The sequence below is a fragment of the Poromitra crassiceps genome (assembly GCF_964638095.1).
Source record: "Poromitra crassiceps genome assembly, chromosome: 1".
Classification (NCBI taxonomy): Eukaryota; Metazoa; Chordata; class Actinopteri; order Beryciformes; family Melamphaidae; genus Poromitra; species Poromitra crassiceps.
Genome location: NC_139623.1, coordinates 115042788 through 115062300, shown reverse-complemented (window position 1 = coordinate 115062300; position 19513 = coordinate 115042788). Strand labels below are relative to the sequence as shown.

The following is a 19513-nucleotide window of genomic DNA, read 5'->3' as shown; positions in this document are numbered from 1 at the left end:
CACACACACACACACACACACACACACACACACACACACACACACAATCTCTATGACACTCTTTCATGATGTCTCTCTTCTTGTCACACTATTTTCTTAACACTCCGTGTCACACTTTTTTAAATTCCTTTTTGACACAATTTCTATAGCCTACACACATTCTCTTTTTGACTGGCATACCCCCCCCCCCCCCCCCCCCCACACACACACACACACACACACACACACACACACACACACACACTCACTCTTTGACACAGTATCTCTCTCTTTTTGACTCTCTCTCTTTGACACCCTCTCTTCCTAACACACACACCTGCTATGTGTGTGTGTGTGTGTGTGTGTGTGTGTGTGTGCGTGTGTGCGTGTGTGCGTGTGTGCGTGTGTGCGTGTGTGTGTGTGTGTGTGTGTGTGTGTGTGTGTGTGTGTGTGTGTGTGTGTGTGTGTGTGTGTGTGCAGCAGCAGATAGAGTGTGGTGCTGGCTGACAGTTAAAAGGGGCTGGGTCATAATTATTTCTTTGAAGACTGGCTTTTCCTTCCCGTCGGAGCTTCTGACGAGTTTCACTTTAAAGAGTCTGAGACCAACAACAAGCACAGAGCCACTGCTGCTCCACTGTCACCCACACACTGCCCATTTATGAGCAAATAACACCCAAATACATTGTTGTTGATTGTGTGGACATGCTGGATTTAAATGGGACAAGTTAAGTAGATGTTTCGTCATGTCAGGGAACATTTGTGGCACAGACAGACTCACATTAGAGCCACAAAGCCTGAATAAGAAGATTGTGTCTGAAGAAACCACAATTTCTGTTCTTCTGATTTAGTTTTGGATTGTAATAGATCCGTCTCCACTGTGCAAGAGGAGATAAGTCAAACCTGATTAAATGTTATGATCTATGAGGAGAAATAATTGTGAAATTCAATCCCACATCTGAGCATATTCTTATGGTTAGATCTGATTTTGTCCAGAATTCCATGACTGAGAGACAACAGTGAAACTATGATCAAAATAGTAAGTCTTCTACATTTTCTAATTGTGTCCCAGTTTGGGAACCGCTGACCTCTGACTCTTGGTCAGCAAAGGGCCCACAAGTCGGATTCAAACCCGGGCCGGCCAGGGGAAGGACTGACGGCCCTTGCGAATAAGCAAATTCCTTTATGTGTAGACGCCTGCTGTCGCCTGGCTGGTCGCTTGGTGCTGCAGCTTGATTGGTTGTCTTGCTGTCTTTCCATCTTGAATTGGTCGATTTCAAATTGGCCCCTCCTCTCAGTGCTGCCGTCTGCCGCCAGGTATCCCAGCATGCTTTGCAAGGCAATGAGCGGCAGAGGACAGCGGGGAGAGGAGAGGCCAATTTTAAATCGACCAATTGAAGACGGAAAGACAGCAAGACAGCCAATCAAGCTGCAGCACCAAGCGACCAGGCAACAGCAGGCAAGTGTGCAACGGCCGTAAGCCTTTATGGTACATGCTCTACCAGGTGAGCTGGGTCACCCCAACCTCTGACCTTTTCAAGTAGCCTATCCCATAATGTGTCCTGGATTCACTGTGACATGAACAAGGTTCGCTCATGTTCCACAGGAAGCAGGGGGCGAGTGACACGACCTGCACCTGACTTCACCCCTCCTCTTCCTCACCCCTTCCTCTTCTTCTTCTTCTCCTCAAACATGGACAGCGTAGAGACATGGAGCACATGGAGCTCCCCGGTTTGTTGGTAATGAAACTGGATCCGAGGTGGTGGCTATGTCAGAGCGTATAGTCCCCCCCCCCAACACACACACACACACACACTCACACACACACACACACACACAGCTTTATTGTGCAGCAGAGAGCGGTTCAGTAGCAGGCAGAGATTTGGATGTTAGATTGCTGTGGATTATTAAAAGCCCTCCTGCTCCTGCCTCCTGGAGACTTATAAAATAAAGAGGAATGAGAAGGTCTGCACTGGAGGTGGACTATCTGACTGCAGAGGAGAAGGTCTGGAGGAGGTCCCCGGTCTGACTGAGGAGGCAGGGCTTTAGCTTTCTGCTGCGCTCCCACACCAGAGGTCCAGAGAGAGAGAGAGAGAGAGAGGAACCCCTTTAGACTAAACCAAATTATAATGAAACAAAGAGACAACTATCTGACACATTGGAAAGAATCAACACAAAAACAGAGCAAATTGGAATCCTATTTGGCCCTAAACAGAGAGTACACAGTGGCAGAATACCTGAGCACTGTAACTGACCCAAAACGGAGGAAATCCTTGACTATGTACAGACTCAGTGAGCACAACCTGGCCATCGAGAGAGGCCGCCACAGGCAGACCTGGCTCCCAAGAGAGGACAGACTGTGCACCCACTGGACACAAAAGGAGGTGGAAACAGAGACATCAGAGACACATACTTCCCTCAGATTACAAACATCCAAAAAGACTTTGAAACCATGACGGACAACAAAAAACTTCCATATCTGCTCGGGGAAGTACCACAATGTGCAAACACAGCAGCACGGTTTGTGAATTGTTGTGACAAAAAAAGGATGGAAGATAATGGAACATAACCACACTCAACCCAGAGCAGGATAGGCCCCGGGTCTGCCTCCTGCTCCTGCTGTATAGCTTTAAATACCTCTAATAAGAACAAAATCACTGTTTACACAAGTTCCAAGTTTATTTGGATTTGTATATATAATTTTTAACTACAGTGTCTACTTTGTATTTTCATTCATCCCCTTACTTGTAGGCTATATATTTTGTTCAACAACCATCAAGCACAATTTTCTCTTTGCACCTTTTAAGTTAATGTTTATACTCATATGCCCATGCTTAAGTTAACTACGCTAACATATATTATCTGATTGCAATGTTACATAGCTGTTTACACAGCTCCTTAGTATATATTTAATTGTAAGCATACTCTTAAGCTAACTTATGTATATTATATTTGAGTGCAATGTTACACTTCTTTATTCTCCTATCTCTTTAACTGGCACATTTTTTGTTTGTTTTTTGTTTTCATTTTACACTTGCTTTGGCAATGTATAGTATGTTTCTCATGCCAATAAAGCCCTTTGAATTGAATTGAGAGGGGGAGAGAGAGAGAGAGAGAGAGAGAGAGAGAGAGAGAGAGAGAGAGAGAGAGAGAGAGAGAGAGAGAGATACTGCAGTCCACTCCTCAGTGCGCGACAGTCGGCATCGAGAGCATCCATGTGCCAAACGGACCAGCTCGGAGCAACTTTGTGTCCACACTTCAGATTTTTGCAGACAGAGCAGCGGATCGGACACTGATGAGCAGCTCGCTCACGGCTCTCACAAACCGGCTGTGTCTCTGTTGTAAAGCTCCGGTAGTCCGGTTCCGACTGCTCTTGGATTGCCGCATGAGAGCGAAAGTCTATTTATTATTATTATTTCCCCCCAAATCGACTGGACCTCCACACCCGGGACTTTTCACCTTTATTTTTATTTGATTTGTGTGATGTTTTCTTTTTCTTTTCACTCTTCAGACTCGACATGCTGGAGTCCACTGTCTCCTGTCTGTCCGCGCGTCTTTGTCATTGTAATGCCGCTGTAATCTTGAATTGTCGTTTTGCATTTCAACGCCAAGTCACAAACTGAAGGCTGCTTTCTCTCTGGGCTGGAGGACTGCATGAGGACGGCAGCGATCCTGGATCTGTTTGACTGGATTTCCTCCGTGCCTCTCTCCCACACAGACCAGCTGGATTGCTTTGATTTATCTCCTTTTCCACCAAACTAGTTTCTGTTTTCGTGCGCCTGGATCGATTCAGAGGATGTTGCCGCCTTGTTCGAACCCTGTCTCCTGGTCCACCTGTAGGCTTCTTATATTCTGGTTTCTGTTGCTCCAAACGCCCCGGCCCTCCTCTCCACTAATTACAGGTAAGATTAAAGGGATCGTATGGCTTGATAATAACACAACGAAACACCCACCGTGCGTAAAATATACCCAAACCCCCGCCCGGTTATTTAGTCTGCTGCATCCCCGTCCACAAGCTCCCAGTCCGCCTGCCGCGTCTCTGTCTGCTGTGCGTGCGGGGGGTGCAGGCAGCCAGGCCAGGGGATAAAAGTCACTCCAGCTCTAGTGTTTCTGACCGCCAGAGTGATGTAGCGCTAAATTACAAGGTGGGTGAACTAGGCTGACCTCCAGTCGTTGATCACCGAGGTAAACAGCCACCAATACGAAGGAAAATCACTGACATATGCAGAGAAGTGCTCATTTGTGAGTATTATTTCCAAAAATACGGTACGCCCTGTCTCCTAGATTTGACATCAGTTTGACAGTAGGCTATATGAACACTCATCAATTTATGCATTTGACAGCTTGGGGAAAAAGTGGTTCAACTATAGGCTGCCCTGCAAATTAAAAAGTGGCTAAATTGAGATTAGGCAGGACAGCTTCACCAAATTTAAAACAATTGGAGCTGGTGAAAGTATCCCGCCTCAGTAGGCTACCGTTTAACCCGGGTTTTCCTCTCTGCACTGCCCGAGGAAGCGGCCCGTTTAGAAGGAAATAGGGATGCAGTGCGGAGGATAAAGCCACCTGAACGCAGTTTACAAGCCTGCTTATTTGCAGAAATAGACATAAATATAAATGAATACACAATTATAATATAAATATATGTTTTCATGAAATTAATTAAAGCGTTCATCAAATGGTAAGAATTAATTTCATTTTTATTTCCCATCACAGTGCAAAATCAGCTTTTCTCCAACCTGCTTAATTCAGTGTGTGATACATTGTTAAACTTCAGTATCATGTCATTTAGAACGAGTTAAGAGTTAACACAGAGTTAGCCTATAGAGAATGTGTTCTGATCAGTTTCTCTGTTAGCTCTCTAACAGGCTACAGATATGGGATTCTGGACAAATCATAGCATAAATATTCTCAGTTGGGTTCAAGAGACAAAATCTCATTAAATGTGGGTCCGTGTCTCGGACTCGGCCTCTCCTCCCTCTCTCTCCCCCCGGTCTCTGGACTGTTTCCCTGTGAAAGCTCTTGACAGCCAGGCGCATTGCATCATTGGATAGCTGTCTGTCGCTGTTTGCCCCGCAGCGCCCTGAGAAATGAGAATAAGAAAAGGTGTATCTGTCCCACAGTAGCTCGGCCTACACGCGTCTTATCGCTGAGTCAATAACAGAAGGACTTTGCTGCTACTGATCTCTGTCCTCCAGCTGGATCCGCTGGCTCCCAATTCCAAAACCCCAACGGTCCTTTATTTAGAGCAGGGATGGGCAACGTTGATGATAGAGAGGGCCACAAGAAAATCCTCAGAGGGCCAGATTTTGCTGAGGGCTGGGAGCCGAACGGAGCCGGCGCGAAAAAATGTGGGGCATTTGAAGCCAGGTTTAGAGGAATAACTCATTTTAAATGAACAGTTGTCATGTCATTATTCAGTCTTAACCACCAATATTTGATCCTTTTCTCACTCACTCCTAGTCCTATGTCACCACCTGCTCTCCCTGCAGGGCTTGAAATTAACTTTTTTGACCACCTGCGAATATGGCTGCTATTTAAAAGTTACCAGCCAATTAGAATGTCCACTAGCCAAAATGTTTCTCTTGAAATAAATCAGAATATGAGTGTGTTTATTTAAGCATATAGTATCAGTAAGTGGCCCGGGATTCTCAAAGCCTGTGTTGAGGGTCACACAAGAACAAAAATGCACTCTTGAAGCTAAATAAAGCCAAAACCAAGGAGTTAATTATTTAAAATTTTACTTCAATGAACAGTCACTTCTGACACATGAGATTACTGTTAGCCTTTTAGTCATAAAGATTATTGAAAGATATTTCATATTCCAGACTGAAATGCTATAACAGAAGTGGAGTATTGGCCAGAATGACATGAACATTTGGACACTTATTCAGCGGGTATCTTCTGCATGTTGCGTTCAGGTGCACTGTCATTTTATTTTATTTTTTGCAATTCCAGCGCGGGCCACACAGGGGCCGCCAGTTGCCCACCCCTGATTTAGAGGGTTCACACTTTGTGAATTAGTTTGATTTCAGCACAATTTCATGAACTATAAGAAAACAGAGAGGACATATAATAGCCTAATTTGGGCAAAGTAACGATTATTTTCATTATGATTAATCTGTCAATGATTTTCTTCATCGATTAGTAGTTTGGTCTATAAAATGTCACAAAATGCTGAAAAATGTTGATCACTTCCGTCCTCAAATGTCTTCTTTTGTCCTGACCAGTCCACAACCCAAAGATAATCACTTTACTGTCATATAAGACTAAATAAACCACAGTCTCATTTAAGAAACTGGAATGAGATAATTTTCATATTTTCAAATTAGTCTAAATCAGTGGTACTCAACCTTGCCTACTCAGGAGCCACATTGACACCCAAAAACTGTTGCAAGAGCTGCAATCCACAAAATTCCCTTTCCTCCCCTTTTTTTAAATTTTAATTTATTTATTTCTACTTAAAAGAGCCACAACTATACCCATAAAGGAGCTGCACGTGGCTCTACCGCCTCGGGTTGAGTATCACTGGTACAAAATGATTAATTGATTATAAAAAAAAGTAGTTGGCGATTAATTTTCTGTCATAGATGACTAATCGATTAATCGACTAACCGTTTAGTGTGGTGTGTGGAAAGCGTGTCTGTTTGGCATGAGACAGTGGCTGACTTGGGAGGGTGGGAACCAACAACCTGCTGTGTGGGCATCAGCTGAGGGGCGGTGGGCTGCAGCGTTATGGTCTAATCCCACAGGATCAGATTCCTGCATCTGGTATTCCAAATATGCACTGGCTATATCATCTGTCTATTGTCTCCTTTGGGGTTTGGGGGTCTTCTGACAGAGTGGGGGGGGGGGGGGGGGGGGGGGGGAGTCACCACAGGCAGCAGGGTGGCCCACTGGTGACACTGATTGGCCTGGTGACTCAGGTGATGGCAGAAGAGTACCATGTCCACCGGGATGTCCCGTTGTTGCATGTCACCCCCCCCCCCCTTTTCTCTCTTCCAATCTTTCTTGTCTCTCTCTGCTGTGAATGATCAATTAGAACAGTGGTTCTCAACCTTTTTCATTTCAAGGACCCCTAATAGAGCATATACAGAGGTATATACCGCAGGGATGACGTATTTATTTAGGCTTAGCCAGAAGTCCCTGTGCTGCTGCCTGCTGGTTCGTATGGGAGGAAGTCAATGGGATTTTTGTATTGGGATTTTGGTTAAATGCATGAAATAATCTCTGTGGTTAACAAAAGTTTATGAAACAGCAAAGTTTGTATTCAGGAAGATAATCGTCACAAATGCGGACCTTTTTTAACGTGATTTTCAGAAACACTTCAAAAAACTCATAAAAATGGGTCCTCATTTGTGAAGATTATCTTGCTGAACGTAAACCTTGCTGTTTCATAAACTTGCACAGACCTTATTTCATGCATTTAACCAAGACCCCCAAACAAAAATCCCATTCATTGTTATAGCTTTATTCCTGCGGTACTTTTACGTCACATTAGTGCCCCCAGACCCCATTTGATGAGATTTTGTCTCAGATCCAAATCTGAGAATATTTGCTTTTGTTAGATATGATTTTGTCCAGAATTCCATGACTGTATTGTAGGTAGAGAGGCAGAAACAGTAATTCTACATTCTTATACATTCTCTAATTGTGTTAACTTGTAAATCTTAACAATTCATCTTTTTGCTGGGGACGCCCCTGGAACCCCCTCAAGGTTGTCCTCGGACCCCACGTTGAGAACCACTGTTCTAACTGAAAGGTCACAGGTTGGAGCCCCAGGGCGGTCCTGCTGAAGTGTCTCTGAGCAAGACACCGAACCCCCTCTACCGACTTGCTATGGATAAGAAAGCCTATAGATGTAAAGATTAGAGGCAAACGCACAGCAATTGGTTGTTTTAAAACAAGAACGGATTTTAAAGAAGGTGGTGCTCCCCCTTCCTCCTCCTCCTCTATTGAAAGCCCTGCCAGTTTAATTAGATGTGAAGGTTGTAAAGTTTACAGCGGTGGCTTCATCTGCCCTGCCCCATCAGCAGCCTGCTTTCCACTGAGCTCACAACAGACAGACACACAGACAGACAGACAGACAGACAGACAGACAGACAGACAGACAGACAGACAGACAGACAGACACACAGACACACAGACACACACACACACACACACACACACACACACACACACACACACACACACACACAGACAGACAGACAGACAGACAGACAGACAGACAGATAGTCACACACCGACAGACGGACAGACAGACAGACACACAGACGGACAGACAGACAGTCACACAGACAGACAGACAGACCGACAGACAGACACACAGACAGACAGACAGACAGACAGACACACACACACACACACACACACACACACACACACACAGACAGACAGTCAGATGGACAGATAGACAGACAGGCAGGCAGACACACAGACAGACAGACAGACAGTCACAGACACACACACAGACAGACAGACACACAGATGGACAGACAGACAGACAGATGGACAGACAGACAGACAGACAGAAACACATACATTCAGACAGACAGACAGACAGTCACACAGTCACACAGACAGACAGACAGACAGACAGACAGACAGACAGACAGACAGGCAGTCACACAGAGAGACAGACAGTCACAGACACACAGATGGACAGACAGTCATAGACAGGCAGACAGACAGACAGACAGACAAACACACAGACAGACAAGGCAGACACAGCCACACACACAGACAGACAGTCACACACAGACAGACGGACAGACAGACAGACACACATACAGAAAGACAGTCACACAGAAACACAGACAGACAGTTATACAGACAGACAGATGGACAGACAGACAGTCACAGACACACAGACAGACAGATGGACAGACAGACAGTCACAGACAGGCAGGCAGACACACAGACAGACAGTCACACACACACACACACGAGGACAAGACTGACACAGCCACACAGACAGACAGACATACACACAGACAGACAGACAGACAGTCACAGACAGACAGTCATAGACACACAGACAGACACACACACAGACAGTCACAGACAGAAACATAGACGGACGGATGGACAGATGGTGAGAGGCTGTATTGAGACATAGGTGGGTTTACCCTCTTAAACATCAACAATACATCTCTCATAGGCTATACTCTGACAAGACCTAATAGTTGCCGATTAACTCAGTGATTCTCAAAGGTTTCATATCAGTAACCCTTAATTGACAACACAGTAGCACCCCTGACCCTTATGTGATCAGAGAGTGTCTCTGATGAGAGTGTCTCTTGGACCCAAATCTGAGAATATCTTTTATTGTCAGATACAATTTTTTTCTGGAGTTCCATGACTCTTATTGTAGAGAGATAACGGTGCAGCTCTGATCAAAACTGTCATTCTTCTAATCTACATTCTCTAATTGTGTTAACTTTGTGTAAACACTTGATCAATTTGGTGGGGAAGCTGCTCAATGACCTCTGGTGGTCCCCGAACCCCATGTGGAGAACCACTGCACTAATAGCAACAACATTCTAGCTCATAAACCAGGTGACAATATATGGCTCTCACCTATAAAACAGGCATTTAGTAGGGATGGACATTTTAAGTACGGTAATTTAAATACTCGAGTACGCTACTCTCTTTCTGTTATGGATGAGTAATCAGATACTCACCGGGGGGGGGGGGGGGGGGGTCCATGTGGAAACACAACACAAGTAACAAGCCTGTAAAAATATCTATTGATAATAATGACAGAGCAGGAGTAATCTTCTGTGTAGGGGCTGTTCACACAACGTTAGCATTTTGGCATGGAAAAAGCGCTGCCTGGGGCACTTATTGTGAGGAAATAAATGGACGGACCATGATAGAGTGATCTGACGTTAGCTTAGCAGCTGTTAGCCTACCTCAGTAAACTCCGGTGGGTGGATGGTTAACGCTTTGTTCGAGTAGACATTTGTGGAAAAAGTGAAGGCTTATTTCCAATACATGTCGGCTATAATCCATACTGCTTTATGATCACTGTTACGCAAATCCACTGATTAGGCTACAACGTTTGATCTTCTGTCAAAAAGTGTTAACTGCAACGTTAGCTGCTAACTGCTAGCCACCTTATTTAGCACTTCCCAAATCAGCCCTCAATTCCACTGCGCTGTCCTCATACATCTTGTCCACCCTTGTACCTGTTGTTCTCTGATGGTGGCTTGTAGCCTACTCAGGCTCCACAACAAGGAGATATGCTCCCGTTACACCACAATTTTCGTGACGAGCTGGGAAATCTTCTCTGCCCTGACGGCATCAAAACAACGGCGTTTGTTACTGCTAGCAAACAAGATAATGCGAAACTGCTTTTCATCTGCCCCGTTGACATTCTCCTTGTGCTTTTTGCACACATCGTTAAGCATCGAACTGGTATGTCTATGTTTTGCAAGTAACTTTGCATATCTTGCACTGCTCAGTCGTATTGTTGTGTTTGTCAATACATCCAAACATTACTCTGATGCGGCGCAATGGTGCCTAGCTGTATCGTGTACAATCTGTATCGTGTATTTATCTGATTCACGTGGGGGGTGGTGCGAGTACCCGAACAGCTGAAACGTTACTCGAGTACTGACGTTACAAACGAGTAGTCGAGTACCCGAGTACTCCCGCCCATCCCTAGTATTTAGCTGCTGCTCTTACCCACAATAACACTAGAAAAAGCTTCAGTAATCACATCACCAACAGAAGATCACAGGTCGGAGGCTACATCACACCGATGGAACAGATTTTCTCCAAAGAGGTCGCTAGTCTTTAATCTTCGTAAAGACTATAATATAGAAGTCACAACGTTTTTGGTGACACTTGAGATGAAACGTTAATCTTCCTGGAGGAGAAACTTCATCACTGCAGCAGCAGAGCTCCAGGTGGAAAGGAAAACCTGGATATAGACAAATGTGGGAATTAAAGCAGGAAGTTGGATCTGGATAGAAATACAATAAAGTCAGAGAGGATAAGCAGCTTTGTTGGCTTTCTGATACATGCAGGTATACAATCCAGTACATGGGTCCACAGTATATTACACATTTATTACAATTTGATAGTTTCATACAGACTGGTCTCATGAAATTTACCGAAATGAGTGCGATGGGCAAATCAATTTCCTTCAACTCTGGGTTCAATGCTCAAATCAAGTTTTCTTCTGGAAGTTAAGAAAAAAGTCTGACCCCAGTCTCTGTAACTTTATCTCAGCATGATGGACTTAGTCTGTATCTTCTTCTGTGGTGTTTTCATCTGTTAATATCACACAAAGAAGCAGCTGAATGACGTCATGTTCTGCTCGGCTGAGGCACCACATCTGTCTGCTTCTAAATTCTACCAATAATCCGTTGGGTGGTTTCTTGTAGATTAATGAACACTCATGTTAGACTGAAGGCTGTTATGCTTTCCCTATGGACAGTGTCACGGAAATTAGAGACGCAGAATCGTGACGAGAAAACGCGTAGGTTACTCCTCGCGGAGTAACTGTTATTTTTGAACGACTTCTTTTTTGTCCGCACATCCGCGTCCGTGTACCGGTAGCTAGAAAATTTGGGATCTGCACGGCCAGGCGAAAACCCGCGGCACGGGACCCTCGCAAAGGTGTGTGGCGTCACTTGGATGCCGGCGACCGGGGTTCGATTCCCAGCGTTTTCAAAGTACATTTCACACTAAAACCTTTTTTCTTTTCTTATTTAACCATGGCCAAACCATTTCTCTAACCTTAACCAAGTTGTTTTAGTTGCCTAACCATCATGCAAGTTGGTGATGGTCTCGTGGAGTTGAAATGACGTAAAAGTGCCTTAAAAAGTAACGCCAAGGGGTGTCCTGACCAAACGTCAGTATTTGACGAGTTGGGAGTGATAATGTGTTGCTCTGGGTGTCACTTGGGTGTAGGCTCATATGATTTCCGCAAAACGGAAAAAACAGACGGAATCATGGAATTTTATTTGGTAATGAAAATGGAATCAACTGTAAAACATGGAATATTGCAGACTTTTCCATAATGTGGCTGGAATTGATAAAAGTAGGCCTAATTATCAAAATCAAAAGTAGACCTAATTACTGTAGTAACCTAAATGATTTCATAATTGTAAAATATGCCAAGAGAAATTATTGCATCTTCAATTCGGGTATTTTGAGAGGGGGGTCGGTGGGGTGTTGGGGTGTGGGACCATTACGTCACCTCACAACTTGTTTTTCACTTTGAGAAACATGTCGAACAGGCTGTCTGAAATATATATATTATATATATATATATATATATATATATATATATATATATATATATATATATATATATATATATATATATATATATATGATCGATCCTAACCCTAAATTTAAATTTAAATGGAAAAACTGAATTCGGGAAAAAATTTATCAGAATTCATATGCACCTACTCGGGTGTCACTCCTGTCTCCTCTCACCTGCCCCGTGGTCCCTCACAGGTACTGAGGCCAGCTGTGAGAATGAAGGTGAAGTTCTGCACATCCCCAACATCACCGACAACCCCTGTATCACCTGTGTCTGCCTGGTAAGAGACTTGATCACATTTTACACCTACAGTCAGATGGACTGTTTTACACCTACACCTACAGCCAGATAGACTGTGTTTACACCTACACCTACAGCCAGATAGACTGTGTTTACACCTAAACCTACAGTCAGATGAACTGTGTTTTACACCTACACCTGCAGCCAGATATACTGTGTTTTACACCTACACCTGCAGCCAGATAGACTGGCCCCTATCGTTGCATCAGCCTTTAAACTGCGCTGAGCGCCCGGCGCAGCGCTGATCAGTGGGCGTGGACCAGCCCACTCGATATCTTGGTGTTGGCGCTACACGCAGCCTAAAGCATTACAACCACGCCTTTTAAGCGTAAAATTATGCACTATCTGGTCATTGGGTAAGTGCAGTAAACGAAGCACATGCTTCACTTTTCAGCTCCAAATCCACGAGAAATCCAGTAAAACCAGACAAGCCAAGCGCTCTGCTCCCCCCCCCTCCCTTCATCCCGTCTGTCTGTCTCCATAGGCTATTATTCCATATTATTATGCTTCTCAGACCAATCTAACTGCAGTTTAAATACTGCAAGCATGTAAATACGCTACACTATAGCAAGATCAAAGTGAAAAGAATGTTCTAAACGCATCAGCTAGAAAAATATAGCCTATCGCTATATGATGAGATTAATTAGATTGGTGAAAGTTTGTCCAGAAATATATCGTTTTCTCTCCCCTGCTGCAGAGGTAGGATGATGCACATAAATATAGCCTACATTATGTAAGGTCATTGCAGAAATGTGTTTTTATTGTAAAACTAAAATGTGAAGTAGAGCCAATTTATTGGAGCGGACATCACAGTAGGACATGACAGTAGAACCGCGTTACACTGTCACTCATCTAAATCACGTTAAATCTATAAGGGATATATATAGCCCCAATATGACATAGCCTAGATGTTTCACATAGGGTGGTGTTTTCATTTCGATGTTTTATTTGGTCCAATATTGAAATGTTCTACAATTGCAGGTTGTGTTACCATTACACATTATTTAGATCTACCTTTATATCTATTTCGGCTCATTTGGTTGCTATTTAGTAGCGAAGTGGAGTAGCCCAATGCATGCTGGGACATTTCACATGCCAGGCAGTGAACTTACAACTTCTTTTTCCTATGGGACGTGTGTTGTGTCTGTCTGAGCGAGGGAGTCAGAGAGAGAGTCTATTGTGCCTGTCAGACTGAGGAGAGAGAGGGAGTGACACAGAGAAGGGTGACAGAGGAGAGGCAGAGGAGCGCTCCGCGCAACTGGCGCACTGAATAGGCCTGGTTTTCAAAAGCGCAAAGCGCTAAATTTATGCCAGGTGGGAAGATATCATTAGGCCGGTATTTAAGGCTGGAACGCCCATTCCCGCCCATTCAGGGAGTGCGCCACGCCCATTCTGCCTAAAGCGCATTTGGCAGCCTAAAGCCATGTTGATATCTTCCCGAGGCAGGCGCAAGGCACGTTTTTTTGCATTTAAGGCCCGTTTTAGCGCCGAAGGCCTGTGGGAGAATAGGGCCCACTGTGTTTACACCTACACCTACAGTCAGATGGACTGTGTTTTACACCTACACCTGCAGCCAGATAGACTGTGTTTACACCTACACCTACAGTCAGATGGACTGTGTTTTACACCTACAGCCAGATAGACTGCTTTACACCTACACCTACTGTTGGAGAAAAATATAAGTTCCATGCCATTTCCTAATCAATAAGCTATATTTGCATACACATAATTATGCTATAAGTTAACATGACATCTGACACATAGATTCACCATAGATTCACCCATGACATTTCACACATATAGAATAGAGAGGACTTCTCCTTTTTGCTGAGACCTTGGTCACAGTGCGTCGTGTACCATAACAACTGATAACTCTCTCAGTCAGACTGGAGCAGCGCACACACATTTAACCCCCCCTCCTCTCTTTGTTTCTCTCTGCCTTCCTTTGCCTATAAAGCGTATGTCAAATTGTGACATCGCGGCTGAATATTTGACTCTGTACATTGATCAGAAATGTGTACATTGAGATTCAGTCTCTCCTATAACACAATGTATAGGAGAATGTTATGGTAATAAATATACTTTTATGAGACATATTCCTAGACTCAAGGCTTCAATTTATTTGGTTTAGATAAGCTGTTATATATACATTTAGCGGATGTAGAATTTTATTCTCTATCACCTACAGTCAGACAGACTGCTTACCCCTACTCCTACAGTCACACACATACAGTCTGACTGTGTTTACACCTACAGTCAGAAAGACTCTGTTTACACTTTCACCTACAGTCAGACTGCAATATGACACAATATGAGCCAGTTAGCCTAGCTAGAGAGAGTGATTTCAAACGACCAGATATAACCATATTTAATTTCAATAAATATAAAGCATTCGTTGATTTGAAGCAGGCTGCTGCTGTTGGGTCGGTTGTTTCTCGGTCGTCATGTCATCTGGTCCAACCTTCGGTTCGTAGTTCATGTTCACTCGACATCAACAATCTTTATATCACATCTGATCATTTTATCCAACCTGCCTCTGACCAGACAACTAATGGATCGTTCTGCGATCATATTTGCGACATTCAGAGATATGATATGATAATATACAACAAGGCTATCTTTGTTTCCAATGTTTATTGACAAAAGCATTTGGCTTGTGTGTTATTGCAATATCCTATGTTGAAACAACTGATCATCATCAGTAACATGTAGCTTAGGCGCAGTCAGCGCCGGCGATTTCACGTGAGTATAATTTGCGCTTTAGATTACCTCGATTTTGTGGAAGAAGCAGGAAAAAGTCAAGCGGCAGGCTGGTGACGCGAGGTCTGGAGATCCACTCTCTGGCTTTTTCTTCTTGCTAAAAGTTACACAGCAACAGCTAGCATAGACTACTGTATGCACTGTGCACAAGGCTAGCAACATTCGTTAGCAGCATTCATTAGCAAGCAGCGGTTAAGCGTGGACCAGACCCTCCCCCGACTCCGCACATGCTCACGCCCCTTCCTGTATTCGCGGCTCCAGATTTGAACAGATTTCCCACAATGCACCAGGAAAATCCATTCATCCAATCAAATGGAATCAAACAATATCAGGAAGTGGGCTTCATTTTGCCGTGTCAAACCCAATGAAATCAGTTCGTATATATAGTCAATGAGTCAGACAGACTCTGCTTACCCCTACGCCTACAGTCAGACAGACTGTGTATACACCTATACCTACAGTCAGACTGTGTTTACACCTACAGTCAGACAGACTCTGTTTACACCTTCACCTACAGTAACAGTCAGACTGGTTACACCTACACTGTCAGACAGACTGTTTACACCTACACCTTCAGTCAGACAGTGTTCTACACCTACACCCACTGATGAAAGTGGGCCGGAACCATCCGGTGCTGCGTTCCTTCAAGACTTTATGTGCCTGAACGCCGTTGGGGGAAGAGATGCAGCTGCCTGTCAATCAAAATCCGATTGCTGCAGAGTGCAGAAGCAATCACGATCCATAATTTCCAACAAGGAAACACATGGTTGACATTATGCCATTAGGGTAATATTAACAACAGTAGTCTCTCTCATAAATTGCTTCTAAATTGTTCCAATGCAGTGTTTTAGACCTGTGGTTTTAATCCGTGCTGCTGCTGCTGCAACTCGGCTATCTATCTGTCTGTCCATACTGCGTTATTTCAAAACCCACATAGGTTAAGCCAAAACCACGCCCTGTGCCCGCCTACGCAGCAGTCAAGCGCCGGGATTGGCCAGGAGCAAGTCTTTTGTCTTCTTTTGACAGCTCGAATCTCCCACACCACAAACACTGCACAGCGATTTCATGAACCAACTGATCTTGATAGCGGACATTGAAATGAATTACGGTCACATATCTTCCTTAGTGTATTAACGCTAATGAAAACGTAATACAAGCTTTTAACACATTTCCCACACCACAAACACTGCGCCCCAGCCCAGCGATTTTACTAGGCCTAACCAAATTGCTCTTGATAGCGGACATTGAAAATAAATTACTGTAATATATTAACGCTAATGAAAATGTAACACAAGCTTTTAACACACAATCGATTTTTAACTCATTGGCTGCCAGCCATTTCTGGAAAACGGACGCTCCCAGTGCCAGCCCTTTCAGAGCGTTTTCAGTGATTTCTCAAGACCCACAGAATATTGTGTGATATTACTATGTAAACACCGAACACGCCCAAAGAACGATGAGACTCTCTTGTATCATCAGCAAAAAAAGTTTATTTATATCATTTTCCGTTCTTTAGTTATCAGCAGTAGAAGATAGGTTGGTTTCACCAAAAACAGATGTTTCAAACTAGAACCTGAGATAATGAGCCTTTTGTGAAATGAAGCATTTCAAGCACATCACTGACTCTGAAGCTAATATTTTCTGATGTAGTGACACCTCAAATATCTGAAGAGTAATTTCCTTCAATAAAACAGCAAAAACAAAGGAATTTTGATGGCAAAATAATATTTTTTAGCTGCAACCAGCAGCGCTGGCCCCTGCGTGCGCAGACCCTACACCTTCTTGCTGGTCTTGATTTACTGCTGGTGGGCATCAGGTATTCTAGCTTGTGTCCATCGAGCCTGCTGTCTGGGTCGGTGTTGTATGGTGCCCTGCGTGCCCCACCCCCCTCAACTGCAAACTCCTCCTCCATGGGAGTGTCTCTGGTGGCTCTCTGCTGCACGAATTTTCTGCTGCACGTTTCAAAGTGCGCTGCACCCAGCGTCTATTTTCACAGCGCTCCGCCGTTTTTGTGCGCCGGCTCCCAGCGCTTCCAGCTGAGAATAATTTAACTTTTCAGAAAGACGCTGGTGTCGGGTGCTCCTTTTCTGGCAACTAATCATATGGAGAAACTATCGCAACAGAGACAGAAAGGCTCAATTGTGGGAGCAGATTGGCTGCTGTTCACAGCTAACGTTACAGCATGCATCGGTTTCCATTTCCCCACGGCTTCTTCTACTCTTTTTTCTCATCTTTCTCTAATCCGGAGAGCACTGTCGCCACCTAATGGATCCGTAAAATAGCTTATACACCTTCAAAATCCCCCATACTTTTACAGGAGATGCATCAGGCTTTGATCCACGTCCCACCGTCAAAAAACGCAATTGACGTCTTTAGAGGTCAATGGCACTCTACGTTACTATTTGAATTGACGTCTTTAGACGTCAATGGCACTCAATGAGTTAAACATGTTTATTTCAAAACATCATTGTAAAATTCAGGGCTTTAGCCAAAGCTTCAATAACAGAGCTCAGCTGACAGTTGAACTTGCAAATGAAAAATATTAAAAATATAAAATTAAAAATACAATAGGCTACAGCACATAGGCCTAGCTTCTTCTTTTTTTGGCACAGCTATTCATTCCCCCCAGTCCAGCCGTTTGTTCCAGGCCAGTGAAGTCCCAACAATCTACAAAAACATGCAATAATATAAAATCATAGATAAAAAGTTTAATCATACACAATCAATAAACCCAAAAGTAAATGGTTAGCCTTCCCAATGGCCAAGGGCAGCATCTGTTATTCTGCCCTCATAATAAGCACTGAGGCGAGTGGTCAGAAAGTCAAATAACCGCAACAACACCAACAACTACAGCGAGGCTGCAATGAGGATATATTATTGAAAGACAAAATCCTACATCGCACCAAAGCATACAATGTAGCCTACCGCGGTTATTCATAATAGTTCACACAGGAGAGAAACAATTTAATTGTTCAGTGTGTGGTAAATGTTTTGGTCAAAAAGGAGAGTTGAAATCACACATGATAGTCCACATAGGAGAGTCTGTTGTTGTTGTAATGTTTAAATAGGCCTAAATAATTCACTATATACATATTGTCAAGTGTTTCTAATTTCTACACCATAGGCTACAGGCATTCAAAAAATGGATGTGTGTGTTCAGGGATGCATGAAGCTGGGGGCGGGAGGAGGACAATATGAAACGATGAAGGTTGGGGTAGTATAGTTCCTGTAAGAAATTCAAACCACTTTCACCCCTGCCTACACCTACAGTCAGACAGACTGTGTTTACACCTACAGTCAGACAGACTGTGTTTACACCTACAGTCAGACAGACTGTTTTACACCTACAGTCAGACAGACTGTTTTACACCTACAGTCAGACAGACTGTTTTACACCTACAGTCAGACAGACTGTTTTACACCTACAGTCAGACAGACTGTTTTACACCTACAGTCAGACAGACTGTTTTACACCTACAGTCAGACAGACTGTTTTACACCTACAGTCAGACAGACTGTTTTAAACCTACAGTCAGACAGACCGTGTTTACACCTACACCTACAGTCAGACAGACTGTGTTGCACAACCGCTTTCTATCACGGTGACATTGACTTATCGTCTGTCATTGCCTCGCCGCCCTGTTTGTCCTCGCCTCCACTGCTGCTGTAATTGCTGCCTCAGCCTTCGCCAAACGGAGGGGCTGGATAAACTGAACTCGTTAGCGCTGATAGTGAACTCGTTAGTGCTGATAGTGATATTTGTAAAGCGATTATGGTGCTTTATGTGGTGTGACTTATCAGCAAGTTGTGAAAGATTTTCTGAGACCGGGACAGGACTTTACAGTGTCTGTTTTTGGTTGGGTTTCCTTTTTTAGAGACAGAATAAATTCTTTCATGCTGTGAAATCTTGTCAGTTCACTGCAAATGATTTGTAAGAGTAGGAAAGGACTTTATTGTTGAGTTTTAGGTTGTTTTTAATATAAAGGATTTACAGAGAAATTCTCACTGAAATGTGAAATGCGATGGTACCATAGACATCTCAAACATGGACAGAGTCAGTGTGATGTCACCCATTGGTCTCCTGTTTTGAAGCCTAGTGTGGCCGTGGCCATCTTGGGGTTCTCTCAGCTCACAGCAAGACAACGGCAACTATTTGTGACAACAGAAAAGCCAGTGATGAGGCAAGTTTGGACT

The 19513-nt window shown here is 43.8% G+C and overlaps 1 protein-coding gene across 1 annotated transcript in view; it reads left to right on the top strand.

The window, feature by feature from the left end:
* Positions 1 to 3772: 3772 nt before the first annotated feature.
* bmper (BMP binding endothelial regulator) overlaps positions 3773 to 19513 on the top strand; it is a gene marked incomplete at both ends in the record, with an annotated part of 90451 nt that continues 74710 nt past the window's right edge. Inside the window, 2 exons of the mRNA XM_083637811.1 lie at positions 3773 to 3878; positions 12454 to 12539. Coding sequence (XP_083493937.1) covers positions 3773 to 3878; positions 12454 to 12539 — 192 coding nt within the window. The remainder of the gene's footprint in view (positions 3879 to 12453; positions 12540 to 19513) is intronic.